The following is a 16,282-nucleotide window of genomic DNA, read 5'->3' as shown; positions in this document are numbered from 1 at the left end:
TGTGAGTTCGAGCCCCACATCGGGCTCTGTGCTGACAGCTGGGAGCCTGGAGCCTGCTTCGGGGTTTTATGTCTAACCTGTCTCTCTCAAAAATAAATAAACATTAAAAAAAAATGTTTTTTTAGGGGACGCCTGGGTGGCTCAGTTGGTTTAGCCTCTGACTTCGGCTCAGGTCATGATCTCATCGTTCGTGAGTTCGAGCCTCGAGTCAGACTCTGTGCTGACAGCTCAGAGCCTGGAGCCTGCTTCAGATTCTATGTCTCCCTCTCTCTCTCTCTGCCTCTTCCTCGCTCGCACTCTATCAGAAATAAATAAACGTTAAAAAAAATTTTTTTAATCTTTAAAAAAATGCAAAGAGAAATCAAGGCTTCTCCCCACAGAGCTCCCAGCCCCCACCCAGCCCTGTCCTGGGGTCTCGCCCTCCCACCCCTCCTCCGCAGGTCAGGCAGAGGAACCATTCATTCTCTGTCCCAAGGTGCCCTACAAGGTGGAATCAACCATCAACCTTCAGGACATGTGGTCTTGCTCTGTTTATCCCCTGAGTGAAGCCACTCTGGGTTTCTAGAAGCAGGCACAGGTCCTTGGGAACTGCAGCTGCTGTTGGAGAGCTTCGGTGCACCTGCAAATCCCAGCGGGGTGAGTCCCCATCCACGTCCCCCTCCAGGGCCCTGAAGCAGGACACATTCTCCAGTTTCATGTTTATTTGCAGAAAGTGATGAAGACAAAAGAAATATATCCAGACACCACTCTCTGTACAATAAATAGCCTCCCCATTCCAAAAAGGAAAAAGAAAAAAGCATGCGTGCCCCCATAATCACCACCCCAAAGACTTCGCTTCTTGAGGTGTGCACCAACCCCCCCCTTCCCCGCCCTTCCTGGGGACCCCACTGTCTCTGCGCAGGTGGGGTCCGGGCCAGCCGCCCAAAGTCCTCGGCGCAAACGAAACTGCGCAAAGTTAGTTCTATAAAGGAAGACGGTCTCCAGTTCCCAGCCAGCCCCACCGGACCCCTACCCAGTCCCAGAGAAGAGCGGAAAGCTCCTTTGTGGCCAAGACCTTCTTGTTCTCCGTTCTCTGTTCTCCAGCTGGGAACCCACAGCCAGAAGCAGCACCAGGGAAATGATTGTAGTTGGGGCCGAGGAAGGGGCAGGGGACACTCCTCTCAGGTTTCATCGTGGGCCGGAAGCAGCAAGTGAACCCCAGAACCCCCTCTTCCTCAACCAACTACAAAAAGGGAGGAGACAGAGGGAGCTGGGGCCTCTCAGTCCTGAGTCTGTTGTCTGCATTAGTTGGTGTTCTCCAACCTGATAACACTGTTTCTGTGCCTTTCCCCATGTCATCCCCTCAGTTGGGAAAATAGCTATAAAACTGGCCTTCGGTTTCCTTATCAAAAGGAGAAGGGGCCCCAGCAGGGGAGGAGCTATCACCACTGGAAGGATAGGGGGACACACGCCTCCTCTTAGAGTCTCCTTCACCCAGTCCTGAGTCACTGGACTCCGGCCGCAGCGGGGTGATCTCAGTCCACACGGAGGGGGAGCCCTGGTCCTCCGGGCCCCGTCCCTCTGAAGCTCCGGGACCGGGTTCCACGGGCAGAGTCCGCATGGGGCGGAACCAGCTGCCTGGGCCCATCTTGGGAGGGTACTGGGGGGCCACAGGCCAGCCAGCTCCAGGCGTCAGGACCTCTTGGCCTCGGTAGTAGGACACGGTGGGCCCAGGGGCGGAGGGCAGGAATGCAGGCTTCATGCTGACCGCTCGAAACTCGGCCTCATAGCTGTGGTCCCGGGGGGGCCCCAGCCAGTAAGGCTGGGAAACCACATCCTTGGCTTGCCCAGGAAGGTCGGAGTAGAAGCGACTGGGAACGGGATACTGGTTGGGTAGGAGAGGAGAGTAGTGGTCTCCCCCAAGCAACTGACAGTTGGGTCCAGGCGGGGAGGGGACGCTGGTGTCAACAGAGGCATACATGCTAAAAAAAAAAAAAAAAAAAAAGGAGGCAAGAAAAGCGGTCACAAACAGAACCACTGACCTGTAAGCCTGCCTACTGCACGTCCCTCCCTGGACCCTCTCGCCCTGCCGGCCCTCCAGCATCCACCCCACCCCTGCCCACCCCCAGGGAAGGAGACGTGCTCAGCACCAGTCTAGAGTCAAGTCCCAGGAGGAACCAAGAGGAGGCCCTCGGCAAAGGTGAGCTGAACCCAGTGGCACTTACGACTCAAAGTTCTCCCGGAATCCTTTGGCAAAAGGGTTATTATCAATTTTCAGCTGAGTGATCTAGAGAGAGGGGAAATAGAGGCAACTGAGTCCCGAGTCTGGTGCTAGAGAACTTCCGGACTCCCCACCAAGGAAGCCTGTGGGCCTCCCTCTCCCCTCCTGTCCCTCAAGGCTCGGCCCCGCCCGGCAGCCCTCACCTCTGCATTCTGGTAGGCGGTCACGGCAATGAACTGGGTCTCTTGGAAGGTGAAGACATGCGTGTTGGAGGTGTTGCAGGCCGCCTCCGGCTCCCCATCGTTCACCTCGACGATGTGTAGCCGAGGCTGGTACTTATGGAGGGACTGGAGCACGATCATCTGAGAGAGAGCCACATGCTTGTGGGGGTCTATGGGTCCTCTACCCCCACCCACGGCTGGTCCTGTGGCCAGGCCAGAAGGGACCCTGAGGTCATAGCGTCCATTCCCCTGCCCTGCTACCACGTAGCTTCCCCCAGGCCTTCTAGCTCCGGTGCCCAGCCTCTCCAGGGCACCACTTCTGCCCTCTTGCCCTGTGTCCTACCCACAGATGTCCGTTGTGACCAAGGTACTAGCACAAGCAAGGCTTCTCAAGGCTCTGTTCAACTTAGACTCCGCGCCCATTTCCTGAGGCCGCGGGCACCAACCCTATGCCCAGCATGGCACACAAGTGATGGCGGCCTCGGGTTTGATGAAGAAACCCCCAAGGCCAGCTCGGCCCATGTCATCCTGAATGCAACCCCGTGTCTGCCCCTGAGACGCAGCTTCCTCCCACCTCATCTTCCCCGCACGGTGCATGGAAAAGAACCAGAGTCAGAGAGGAAGAAAAGTGACTTTCACAGAACAGAATCAGCCAGGAGGGGTGGGGCGTGGCGAGGAATCCCACCTGGGTCACATTGTTAGAGGCCCCTTTGTTGTTCGTGAGCTTTAGTTTCCCGAACGAAACTTCCTGGCGCATCCAATGGGCTCCGGTATTGGGGGAATCTGGGTGGACGTACAGGCGGTTTCCTGTGGACAGTTAACCTCTTTGGCATGCAGCCCCCGGGGGACCAGAGCCCTGGTGAGATGGGGCTTCTTTGCCTGTTCGGAGGGGGATGTCAAAAAGGCTGCAGGGGCAGGACTAGATGGGTCAGGGCAAGGGGAGGTGGGCACAGAGGACTGAGCAGAAGACAGGCTAAGGCAGAAGAGAGAAGAGAGGACAAACAGAACGGGGGGTGAGAAGTGGGAGGGGACAAGGGTGGGATGGGGAATTAAGGCTTAGGTGTAGCGGGCAGTGCCTCGCGGGTTCCTCCTGGGTCCACCAGGGGGCGCTCAGTCTCGGCGAAAAAGAGCATCCAGGGTTCTCCAGGGGGCTTCCTACCTGGCATGTTGCCCTCAGCCTTGCCACACTGCACCCACTTGCCGCTCTGATACCGCCAGTGGTGCTGGTCCACCAAGACCACGTCCACGAACATCCGGTAATGGCTGGTGGGCTCCAGCCCCGCCACAGTAAATGACAAGAACGGGAACATCCGCCTAGGGAGAACAGAAAGACCCACCAACATCCATCAGCCCCCCAACGTCGCAGACAGCCACCCCTGTGCCAAGGCTTTCAGCCATGTGCTGGAGTCAGTTTCCAACCCTCAAGAGAGCCAAGCGGAAATGCCAGCCAGTCGCTAAACAATGCCATAACTAAACTGAAATTATATCAACTTACAATTAAATACATTATCAGCCGAGGTGATAAATACTCAAAACTCATCGCTTCTCAGTTCGTTTACTACATTTTCCTGTTATCTCTGCTCTTGAGGTTACTTTTTTTCTTTTTTAAAGTTTTTAATGTTTATTTATTTTTGAGAGACAGAGAGCCAGCAGGGGAGGGGCAGAGAGAGCCGGCGACACAGAATCCCAAAGCACACTCCCGGGTTCCGAGCTGTCCGCACAGAGCCCGACATGGGGCTCGAACTCACCAGCCGTGAGATCATGACCTGAGCTGAAGCCAGACGCTTAGCTGACTGAACCACCCAGGCGCCCCGTCTTGAGGTTGCTCACATCTCTTGTTCCCATCTGGCGGAAAATACTAGATAACCGTGCTACGGCACGTCTCCTCCCAACTCTGCATCCAGGGATACCACAAGCGTAGCTTGAAATCAGCCACCATAGGGATAGTTACACCACGGAAATCAGCAAACACTATGAATCAGGGCTTTTTCGCTGTTCTTCTTTCAGAGGGTCAGTTGATAGACACTGTCTCGAATCTTAGTTTGCTTCCTAGCCGGGAGCAAAGCCACAAGCCAGCCCCCCAGAGGCACTTGCCCATAGGCCCTCATGCCTCAGTCTCCCAAGCCCTCGTCCGGTCTCAGTCCCCGCCCCATCCTCTCCACTATGGTCCTCACGGTGCCATGATGCTCCCAGCCCTGTGGCACCCAGGCTCCCCCTGCCCCCCCAGGGCCAGATGTCTGTGGATGGCCTGCCCCAGGCCTCAGCCTTCAGAGAAGTAGCTAAAATCCTAGGTGGAACTTCCCAGCCACCTGGAAGAGGACTCTGTTGAGCACAGTCCCCACTCTCAAAGGCCTGGCTCCCAGGAAAAGTGGAGGAAGTCGAGGTTGGGATGCGGTATTATCCTCTATCGCGCCAGAGCAAGAGAGCCGGAGAGGGAAGCAGTTTCATACAACACCCATCTCGCCACTTCCACCGTCACCCATCCTGATGGCTTGGCTTTTCTTTTCCAGCCCAAGCAGGAAGAGCAGATTTTGCAGGATGGCGGAATCACACCCTCATCAGAATCACGTTTCATTCCCACACACCTCTCCCCTCCTCCTACAAGAAGTCATGCAGGGTGGGAAGAAAGACACCAGTCCATGAGTCAGGAGACCTGGGGGAGGGAGGGTGCCAGAGACCTAGGAACACTTTTGGGGGGCATCCTAGTCCTCAGGCATTCCCAGAACGACACCCTTAAGAACCTTGGGAAGGTGTCCCGACATCCCTGTCTTCTCCGGACTCTCCTATGCTGAGAAAAAAAAAAAAAAAGAGGTTTACTGGCCCTATGACCTTAGATAAGTTAATTCCCAAACCAAACCTCAGTTTCTTCACCTGTAAGTGGGGACAGTAACTCCTGTTCATTTTTCCTCTGAGAGCTGTTAAGAAGTTTGAAAGATGCGAAACTCAGCTCATCCGGTCCCTCCTCCACCCCACCCTCTCCCAGGCCCCGAGCTATCAAAGCCCTCAGGCCCTCAGGCCGGGCTGAAGGACCCCAAGCAAGCGTCCAGAGTTCTGGAGCCCAGGGGCTCAGCAGGCCAGCTGACTTGAGAAATCAAAGGTGACGGATGAGGCCTTGAACAATTAAGGTTGGGGCGGTATTTTCAGCTCGTCTCTACCACCAACTCCTTCTATGACGCAGTCAGGTCGCACACGTTTTTGGTATCATAACCAGCTCCCCTTCAAACTTGTAGGAATAAAGGAAGAGAAGGAACGTATTCATTGTGTCTCTACTTAGCAGTAGCCAGTCCTTTGAAACGTAATAAAAATTTTTTTTTGTTTGTTTTTTATTAGTTATTTTTGAGAGAGGGAGAGCGTGAGCAGGGGAAGGGCAGAGAGAGAGGGACACAGAGGATCCGAAGGGAGCCCGACACAGACAGCCAAGAGCCCGATGCAGGGCTCAAACTCACAAACCGCGAGATCACGACCTGAGCCAAAGTCGGATGCTTAATCCACTGAGCCACCCAGGAGCCCCTGAAATGTAAAATGTTACTTCCAAGTTTATACTTGAAGCAGCCAAGGACTGGAGAGCCGTGTTGACGGATCCTTGGTGGGAGAACAGTGTCGGGGGCTCCTGACTGCAGCATACACGCCCTGGGGTCCATCTCTCTACCCTGCTTGGCTCTGGTAGAGGGAAATGCAGGAGAAGCGGGAAGAGAATGGGGGAAAGGGAGAAGAGAAGGGAGGTCTCATTTCACCCTGAAAGTCTAGAATCGCCACCAGCTGGAACCCCAAAATAGCCCCTGATTTACATGACACTTTGCTGGGAAGGAACACGGTCTGATGCCAAAGGAAGCCCTTCAAAAAGACCACTTATGGGGCGCCTGGGGGGTCTCAGTCGGTTAAGCGTCCGACTTCGGCTCAGGTCAAGATCTCACGGTTCGTGGGTTCGAGCCCCACGTCAGGCTCTGTGCTGACAACTCAGAGCCTGGGGCCTGCTTCGCATTCTGTGTCTCCCTCTCTCTCTGCCCCTGCCCCGCTCGCGCTCTGTCTCTCTCTCAAAAATAAAGTAAACGTTAAAAAAAATTAAAAAAATAAAAAACCAAAAAGACAGACTTACCATCCATCGTGCCCTCAGAGGACAGGGCCCGAGACTCTAAATTCCTGAGCTAGGGCTCAGGACTATCCCATCTTGAAATGACTCGCAGGGTCACCACACCCTCCACCCCATCCTGAACACCTCTGATAAGTTCCAATTCACCGTCATTACGTACAGATTAAAAGGAGGTGATTTTTCGTCAGTCACGTTGGCAAAGTGGTTCACAACTGATATCCATCGCTGCTGAGTCTGTGGGGAAAGGGGTCCTCTCACACACTACTGGTGCGGGTGTAGATTAGTATCACCTTTTAGGAGGATATCCCAGCACTACCTTGTACCTATCGAAATGCAAAATGTGCTCAGGCATCAGAGGATCTCCCCTCCCCCCCCCCCAACCTCAGATCCAACTTCATGGAAATTAGACAGTCACTAGCAAACAGCCGATGGAAAACAAAGCTGTTTTCACCTGCCCCAAGGGAAATTAAGCCAGTGAGTCCAAAAAAAAAAAAAAAAAAAAAAAAATTGTCTTAGGGGCACCTGAGTGGCTCAGTTGGTTAAGCACTGGACTCTTGGTTTCAGCTCAGGTCATGATCTCACGGTTCGTGAGTTCGAACCCCGCGTCTGGCTCTATGCCGACAGCTCAGAGCCTGGAGCCTGCTTCGGATTCTGGGTCTCCCTCTCGCTCTGCCCCTCCCCTGCTCACGCTCTCTCTCTCTCTCAAAAATAAATAAAACATTAAAAAACATTTTTTTTTTTTTTAGTTGTTCTAAAGATCTAAGAAGTTCTCCGAGTCGGGAACGTAGAGAAGGGAAAACCACCATGGCTAGGAGGCCAGTGATCCAGGATCGGTTAGCACTGAAATTGTTTTATCAACCCCTAAATTCACACATACATACACAAATGCAAATTGAGCTCCTTAACAACAGAACTACCCAGAGTTATCTTAATTATAATAATCAACTAATCACACCCAGAAAAGTGGGGATTGCCAGCAATGAATGCACACCCACACACCCACACACACAGACACCGGCCTCTCTCTTCCTCTGCTGAGAATATCTACCATCAACTATTCTCTGCACACCAACACATTCACAGCACACACACACACGCTGCCACACAGAAATACAGCGCAAGTCCGGTGTAGGCACCCCGAAACTTCACAAACACACAAACTTCAACTCCAACGTCTCCACTTGGTCGGTCCAACATTTTATCTCACTTTCCCCTCCCAGTCCCACCCGAGAGGCCTGGGTCAGTCTCTGGCGCTGGGAACTGCCATCCCCACCCCCACTGCCGCTCCCCACCTTGCTGTTACTGCCCATGGAGGAGAGAGTGACTGTCGCTTGTCCATAGTGCGAGGGATGGGTCTAGGGTGGGTGGGAGAGGAAGGATCTGGGAGGGAGTGAGTCAGCCCAAGGCAAAAGGCTGTGGGGCTGTGGGTGGGCCTGGGCTGGAAGGATTTTTCAAAAAGGAAGAAGGCCGTGGGTGATGCGGTGGTGACTGGCAGGTCACTGGAACCCACGGGGGGACAGGCCAGCTCTCCAAAGCAGGATAGGAAGGGTGCCGTTCTCTGAGCCCAAGGCTTACTTTTCAGAAGTCAGTAGCGCAAGGAAATGGCCGCCGACTTCCCAGATCGCTGGAGCCCAAGTTCAGGTACGGGGCTGAGTTGGGGCCAGTGGGACTGAGCTGGGGATGGTATGTTCTCTGTCCCTTCCACCCCACCATGGGACCCCTGAGGCCTGCTCCAAGGGAGGCATCAAAGGAGGTGGTGAGGTCCCCTTCTAACAGGGACCTCAGAGTGTCCGAAGCTGTCCCTCAGGATGGATCGAAAGCGTGAGGATTGTGACAAATACAGTCACACACAATTACAAAATGATCTGGGAAATTTGATACTGTGTATGAATTTCTTCTCAGGTTTGCTAATAGTATCGTGCTCGCTTTTATTTTATTTTTTATTTTTTTCAACGTTTATTTATTTTTGAAAGAGAGAGACACACAGAGCGTGAGTGGGGGAGGGACAGAGAAAGAGAGAGACACAGAATCCGAAACAGGCTCCAGGCTCTGAGCTGTCAGCACAGAGCCCGATGCAGGGCTTGAACTCACAAACGGTGAGATCATGACCCGAGCCGAAGTCTGACACTCAGCCGACTGAGCCCCCCGGACGCCCCGTGTTTACTTTTAAAAAGCCATTTTTAGACGCGCATCGAGAAATTTGAAGGATGAACACTCTTCCGTAGTGTCTAGGATTTACTTAGTAAATACTTAACACCATCACTGATAAAGCTGCAGACTGGGGAGTGGGAGGCGGAAGTGAGGTGAGTGAGAATAAAGAAGAAACAAGATTGGACCAGGGGTGACAAGGGCTGAAGCTGGTGATGGGTAGGTGGAGGCCTGTAAGGTTTTTCTCTTTGCTTTTGTATATATTGGAACTTTCGTAATAAAAGAAAGTAAGCGTATGGATCTCGAAGGGAGACAGCAAAACTCATCAAGAGAGAATTATTCAGCAAGAACATGAAGGAAAGAAGGAGGCCACAGGGTAGCGATGGGGACCCGCAGAGACACATCCCTGTGAGACACCTCCCTCGCCAGGCCGCGGGCAGCCCGCCGCCAGTCCGGCGCCCATTGGGTCCCTGAAGTTCTGGCCAATGCTCCGTCCACCCCAGCCCTCAAGGCTGGAAGGGCCAACTGTAGGGAGGCCAGGGCCTTCCCCCAGGGTGGGAAGGGCTTCCTGACCATCTGAGGAGAGCGGAGGCCTGAGTTCAGGTCTGCTGGGTGACAGAGTGCGAGCCACTCGGTCCCTAGGCTTCAGCACCCCTACCTATAAATGGGGAGACGGCTTGACCTACGTAGCATACTGTAAAATAATGGAAGTGAAAGCACTCTGAATGCATCAATGCCTTTGGACAGTATAGGCTGCTGTTTTTACTCCTGGCCGTGAGGGGCCGGAGAAAGAAAGCCAGGCGGGTACCGTCTGGATTCTGGTGCCAGTTCTGCCAGTGACGGCTAGGAAGAGTCTCTTCGTGTCTCTGAGCCCGCTTCCCTGTCTGTGCAGGGAGGGGACTGGACAGGATCTTCTGGGTCCCCTCCAGTTCAAACTTGATGGGACTAGAAGCCCGGGCTGTGCCTGGGAGCACTCACAGCGGGCCCGGGTTGGGGAGGCACAGAGAGGAACCATCAGAAGGTTTAGGGGATGAAGGCCAATGCCATAATAACAGACAATGCCAACTTCCCTGGGTTCATCCCAGAGAAAGAGAAACAACTCAGCAACTTGAAGCTGTTTGTGATTGGTGGACAGGTCCCTCAATCCCAGGCCACCCCACAGAAATCACTGGGAGGGAAGACTATCCCAGCAATGTCTACATTGAATGCCAACCCCCCAACCCTGGCCCAGCATGGTGGCCTCTCCCTTCTCCCTCCCCAGGCCCCACACCGGGTATCTGCCCTTCAACACCTCCCGGGCGCACTGATGACACAGCCCCTCCACACAGAGGTCCTCCTTGGTCCCCTGCCCACACAGGCCCCCACTGGGAAGGGTGGGTGCACACTCTCACATGCCAGACTCAGGCCGGGCCCACTCGGTGTTGCTTACTAAACAAATAACGCACTAACAGCAAGTTTCTCTTTCTTTCCTCACGCAGGAGGCTCTCTCCGGAAGCAGCACCCTCAGCCCCAAACCCTACCCCGCATGCTCTGGGCTCATAGGACACTAAGCCATGGAGCCAGGGGTTCCCCAGGCTGGATGGTAGACTGGAAAGCATCTGGACAGCGATGAGGCAGACTTTCAGGGGACAGACCTCACGGGGAGCAGAGTGGGACTGGTGGCCAACTGGGACCTGGGGGCTCAGCGTCACCTGCTCAGGCCCATGGGTATGTGTGCTTTCCGTCAGGGCCTGTGCCTGGAAGGGATCTGTGCCCCCCACACACTTTACCACATCCCCCCCCCCCCAAACACACTCACACCAGACATATGATCTCAAAGTACTACCGGAAGGGAAACTTGGCGACTGCTTCCCCGTGTCACCAAATCCCAGTCTTACCCACCTCCCAAAACTGACCTGTGCACAACACTGGCAAAAGGGCTGGGAGTGGGTAGGGAGCGGGGGGAGGATAGGAGGGGTTGGGTACAGGAAGACCCTGCCCTCTCTTCCATTTCCCCACACATAGGCGCTAAGAGGGGTCCTGCCCTGTCAAACCCAACACACATGTCCCCCTCTGCCCACCGTGACCCCCACTGAGGCAGAGAGTGATCCAAGGGCGCACCCCAATTCTGGGTGAAACCATAGGTACCCTCCCCCCTAACCCACGACAACTTCTCATTGCACCCACTCTCCATCTCCCTTCTGACTTCTATGTCCTAGGAGAAAACAACACTCAGACCTTTCCTGTCCCCACTACAACTCCCTCCCTGCTACCCCCAAAGTCTAAGCCAAACTGTGAAGGGCTCCGACGCGAGAAGGATAAAACAAAACAAAACAGAACACTTGTTCCGGGCGCGCGTCTCACTCACCGTCCCTGCTTGGTGATGATCATCTCCGTCTGGTGCTGATTAAACTTGGACCACAACAGGTGGTTGTTGAGCGCGACTCTCAGCTTCCCGGACACCTCCAGCCCGGCCGGCAGCGCGTAGTCCTCGCGCGGCCCCGGGTAGAGAACCGAGCGCGGGTCCGGGGCCCCATAGCCGTCCCCAGGCTGGTAGCCCTCGGCGCTCGCCGTCGGCGGGAAGGGCTCGCCCACCCCGGGGAAGCCGGCGGCCTGGGGCCGGGGCGGGTAGGCGTAGGCTCCGAGGAAGCGGCCCGGCGGAGCGGGCACCAGGGCGCCCCCGGGGTACGGCGCCCCCAGGCTGGCGCCCCCGCGACGGTCGGCCGCGTCCTGCGCGCCGGGCTCCGGGTAGAAGTAGCGGTTCTGCGGGTCGGCGCCGGGCGCCCGGCCCTCGTCGCTCGCCGGCATCGGCTCGGTGCCAGTCAGCATGTCTCCGCAGCCCGGCTCCACGATGCCCATCCGGGGCGGGCTGGCACCTTCCCGCAGCCGTCGGGGACCGGCCCCTCTCCGCGCGGGGGCAGGCGTGGGGGGTCTCGAGAGTCGGGGCGGGGCCCCGGGGGCGGGGGCGGGGGGGGGCCCCACCGGAGCCCGGGCTCGGACGCCTGGGTCCTGCGCCCGCGTTTGGCGGGCGCGCAGCTGCTCCCGGGCTCCCTCTCCAGCGGGCCGCTGTCACTAGCGTCGCGGCGCCTTTGCTGTGGCTTTATGAAGCTCTCTGGGCTCCCCCCCACCCCCCCACCTCGGCCCCGCCCCGCCTCACCCCGCCCCCTCGTGGCTAATCCTCGGCAAATTCGAAGCAGCCGCCGAGGACTGGAGGCCCCCACGGTGTGGCGGGTCCCCGCGCGCCGCCAAGTTCAAGCTTAAAGACTGCCTTCTGGAAAAGTCCACCCGTCCACCCGAAACGCCAGCCTGTTTCTCTCCTCTGGAGCCTCGTGGAAATTCCACCCATCCTTCCAGGCTCAGCTCAAAGGTCCCCTCCTACAGGAAGCCTTCGGTGATGGCCCAGATGCGACTCACAGGGCCTTGCGGCCGGCCGCACTCGCCGCTCGGCGCAGCAGCGGGGTCTGCACCCAGTCCGAACTGCTTAGACCGCGAACATTCAGCAGATCACTGATGCCCACTGTGTGCCCAGGCTCTGTGCTAGGTGGCTGTGCCTGAAGTGTTTGCGCTCTTTCTCGGGGGGCCAGAGACCCAGCTGGGCTGTGTCCCATGAATCTCGTCCCAACAGCCCCAAGGCGGAGCTGGAAGCTGGGGGCAGCGGGAAGAGCTCCTTGAAAGGGATTGCACCCGCTGCAGCTTCAGGTTTGCAGGGCCGGCGGGGGCGGCCAGGGCACTGGAAGCAGCCCTGGGCTGCCCGTGCTCAGAGTCTCGTCCCTGGCTCTGCCTGTCACTCAGGTATGTGTGACCTGGGCAAGTCACTTCCCTTGCCTGAAAGGCAGCCTCCCAACCATAGAATGGGGGAAATAAGCTGATTTCCTTTTCAGAGGGGCTGTGAGCCTTACCCTAGAGGGTGGACCTGTGCAGCACTCTCCAGTCTATTCTTCCCTCTGCTGGGAAGGCTGCTGGGAACAGGTTCAGAGCCCGCTGACGGGGCAGGATGCCCCCCCCCCCCAACTTGTTCCGCAGGACTGCCTGCGAGATAGGACCACTACTAGGGCTTTTCTTTCTCTAGTTTGTTTTTCTGTTGAGTAACAGAGTCGTCTTAGGATGAAAACAATCCTTTCCCCCCCAGTTGAAAACAGCATCATTGGGAGTTTTCTTGCACATACGGATAAAGCACACTCCTAGAAAATGTAAGCAGTAAAAATGGGGCTGTTACAATAAACCACCCCAAACTCCATCCCGCAGAGGCAAACAGGATTCGCATTTTGGTGAACACCTTTCCAGACGTCACTCCCTGCACACAGCCTTTCTGTCTTATGCGTGAACACACACACACACACACACACACACACACACACACACACATTTTATATAAACACCACATGTGCTGCTTTGTAATGTGTTTTTTTTTTTCACTCAATAAGGTGTCATGGAATTTTTTGCATGTCAATATATAGATGAAGATTTACATTTTAAAGAGGGTTTTGAAAAATACTTTCATATTTTCATCATGTTAAAGGTTAACCTCTCCTCTCCCCGCACCCTCCCAGCCCTCCTCACTTCTCCCCTGGGGGCTGGCCCCATCTCTATATCGCTGTCCCAGCCCAACAGGGCTCCACCCTTAGGGCTCCATGGGGACTCTCTGCTCCCAACTAGAGCTGAACCGAGAGGCAGGTTGGCAGGTGAAGGAGAAGCTGGGGACCCCAGGAGGCGGGCATGACCCAGGGAGGGTGGAGGGAGGGAGAATCAGCACATCCCCTGAAAATGGAGACCCGATAGGAGACAGCACCAGAACTGGGGACTGGCCCCTCCCACCCCTTTACCCACCATTTCCCCATGCTTCAGGGAGGCGGGAAGTTTCTGCCTGCTGTTCCGAGTGGGGCAGCATTGTCTGAAAGAGATGGTGACCTTGGGACCCCTGGCTACTTTTTGAGAAACACGACACATTTCAGTAACACTTCCCTGAATGACTAATTTCCCCAGGAGACTTGAATGCTGACATCTCTTTTGGGGGACGTTTTTTGCTAAGTACCTGACTGTGGAAGGCCAAATGGAGTTTTGTTCCTCCTTGTCTCTCTCCCTCCTCTCTTCCACGCCAATCCTCAGGTCAAGAGATCCATCTCCCTGCCTCTGAACTGGATGACCTGAGCTCCCGCCCTGGTTTCCAGGGCAGAAGGGATTATGAATCTCAGAGTCAGGTGGACCTGGGGACAGTCCCTGGAGGAAGGAGGTGATTGGAGGCAGTCTCTCTGTAACTTGATGGGCCGTTAGGGGGTCATCAACCCCAGATTCCTCACCCCCTCACTCCAATTTCTTCCAAAAAAGAAAGTGCTTGTGAAAAGCGGGGGCCGAGTGGCCCTGGCGTCACCACCGCCAGTCCCGCCCCTCTGCCAGCTTGGGTGAGAACCCTGGCAGTGACACCTCCTCCTCCTGTTGCCACCTCACCCTCTTCCCAGGCCCTGAGGCTGGAGGCGTGGGAAAGGGGGTTCAGGACACCAGGTCCCCTGGGATCCCCTCACTTCCCCATCACTGCCCCTCCCAGTCCCTCCCCCATCCCATGCACCTGCTGAGCATCCAGAAGGCTGGCCCTGGGGGGGCGGGGTGGAGGCGGAGCAAAGACACACAGGGTCTGTGTCCAGGATTTGAGAATCATGGTCTCCAACAAAGATCCCATGTTAGGAGACAAGCTGGATGGTGACTGTGGGAAACGGAATGGCCCGCCAAACTCACACATCCCGTTGGCGGCCAAGCCAGGGCTGGAGCCTTGGTGTCTTGACTCCTGATCCAGTGTCCTTCCCACAAGAGTGTCTGCCTTCCCATTCTGAGACAGAACAAGAACAACAAATGAAAAGTCCGTGCAATCGCACTGGAAAACAGAAAAGAAAATTGCCCCTAACCCGCCAGCTTGGACACTAGTTTTCTTCACCCTGTTGTTCCCTGCATGTATTCAAGGTTCCTTGTCAGGCCGTTTCAAGACTCGCCACACCTGTGGGTCAGGAACTGTGCCAGAAGTCCACACGTGCCCCACTGAGGAAATCTCAAGTCAGGCAAGGGGGGGTGGGTGCGTGCAAGACAGAAGAGAGGGCAAGGGGCGAGTGAGAGGGAGGTCTACAGAGGCAGAGCTGCCTGTGGGTGCTGGGGGTGGGGCAGAGGGAAATGGAAACCCCAATTCCAACCCTTGATGGCTGTGTGGCCTGTTCGAGCAGCTTAACCTCTCTGGTTTCCTTGTCAGCAAAAAGAGCCAGTAGCCCTTTTCCAAGGACGAGCTGGGTGAACTGCACCTCCAGGGAGTTGTGAGGTAATGTAAAGGGGAGGGGTTTGCCCGCCCCGAGGCAGGCACAGATCTGAGGCACCTCTCTTCCTCTCTTCCAAGCTGTCCTCTCTCCCCTGTGGTATCCGTGGGTCCCTCACAAAGGGTCCTCAAATCCAGCCTTCAGCCTTCCACTAAGGGCCCTGCCTGAGCCTAATGAGAACCTCTCCGTAAGACTCCAGCTCAGAGGTGACAGGTTTCCCCTCCTGAAATGCCCAGCCACCATTCCCTGGAGACTCATGTCTCTGAGATGGGCCAGACCCCAGGGATCCTGGGGTCCCAGAGATCAATTAGGCTCAGCCACTGCCCCTGAAGAGCTCCTAGCAACGTGATCCCAGGGCCAGAGTTCTCGAGCCCCTCATCCCACTTGCCCCTCGCAGCCCAGCAGCCTCTGTGCACATACATGACCCATGTGTGCACCCACACACAGCACACAGGGCCATGCTGCACAAACCCTGTGACAGTCCCCACAGCCACACCTCTTCTCTTGTCCCACATCCAGCCTCTCTGGGCTCCTTGGGTATCTGCCTCTGCTCACCCCTCACCCGCCCTGAATGCCCTCCCCCTTCGGCCCAGATTGCCAGTCCTTCAGAGAGCACAGCCGGAACCATCGGATTAACAGCCAGGGAGGGCAGAAGGGGAGCACCTGTAGAACCCCTCCCCCCATGACAGCTGCAGGAGTTGTGTGTCCCCAGCACCCAGCACCCAGGGGTCAGTGTGGGCTCATCTCAAGGTCGAAGGCTCTGGGTTCTTGCCCCCAGGCCGGCTCACCCTTCCCTGCCCCACACCCCCTCAAGGCTGGACAGCCCTTACCCTTTGGCTCCAGGCCATGCCTGGGTCTTTCTCCATTTCAGTCCTTCACCCTCTATGGGCACCTATCAGGGACCATCTCTTTTGGTCGCTAACTGTTCTCACCCCCGCCCCAGCTCTTCACACAATACCCACACCCCACACACCCCACCCCCGCTGCTGTGCCTCCATACAGCACCCCCACCCCCACTGTGTTCCAAGGCCTGGGCTCCTGTGTCTTTCTGAAGGGACGCTAAGATGTTGGGTACTTGAGCAACTCTGTAATCACGGGGGGCAAGCCAGGTTATGGATGGGCAAGCCCAAGCTTCAGGGAGGCCCCGGGGGAGAGGCTGTGTCACCCCCCCCCCCTTCCCGGGGGGAATCTCAGCAGACAGGCCCTTAATCTCAGGCAGGAAGCAGGGTCCGGTTACCAGGAGGGGAGGGGAATACCCTGGGCTAAGGGTAAAGGGAGCTTGGGGTGGGGGGGCACTGCCACAGGGAGGAGAGGGAAGAAAAAGAAGGGTGAGTGGGATCTAATCAAGTTA

The 16,282-nt window shown here is 56.2% G+C and overlaps 1 protein-coding gene across 3 annotated transcripts; it reads right to left on the bottom strand.

Annotated features, from left to right (window-relative positions):
• Positions 1 to 683: 683 nt before the first annotated feature.
• TBX21 (T-box transcription factor 21) lies at positions 684 to 15,863 on the bottom strand. 3 transcript variants are annotated; one of them, XM_053892827.1, is made up of 8 exons: positions 15,762 to 15,863; positions 14,369 to 14,459; positions 11,007 to 13,855; positions 3,581 to 3,735; positions 3,107 to 3,228; positions 2,404 to 2,562; positions 2,205 to 2,266; positions 684 to 1,961 (listed from the first exon to the last, which is right to left on the bottom strand). In XM_053892827.1, exons 3-8 carry the CDS (start codon positions 11,495 to 11,497, stop codon positions 1,343 to 1,345), a joined length of 1,608 nt encoding a protein of 535 aa, XP_053748802.1. In that variant the 5' UTR covers positions 11,498 to 13,855; positions 14,369 to 14,459; positions 15,762 to 15,863; the 3' UTR covers positions 684 to 1,342. The 3 variants fall into 3 exon arrangements, with proteins under 3 accessions (XP_053748802.1, XP_053748803.1, XP_019271480.1); XM_053892828.1 differs by lacking the exons at positions 14,369 to 14,459; positions 15,762 to 15,863 and having other exon boundaries at positions 11,007 to 13,529; positions 13,671 to 14,203; XM_019415935.2 differs by lacking the exons at positions 14,369 to 14,459; positions 15,762 to 15,863 and having other exon boundaries at positions 11,007 to 14,203.
• Between the last annotated feature and the right edge of the window lie 419 nt (positions 15,864 to 16,282).

Source organism: Panthera pardus, unplaced genomic scaffold (assembly GCF_024362965.1).
Source record: "Panthera pardus isolate Hobbes unplaced genomic scaffold, ASM2436296v1 HiC_scaffold_3, whole genome shotgun sequence".
Taxonomy (NCBI): Eukaryota; Metazoa; Chordata; class Mammalia; order Carnivora; family Felidae; genus Panthera; species Panthera pardus.
This window is presented reverse-complemented; position numbering and strand designations above follow the sequence as displayed.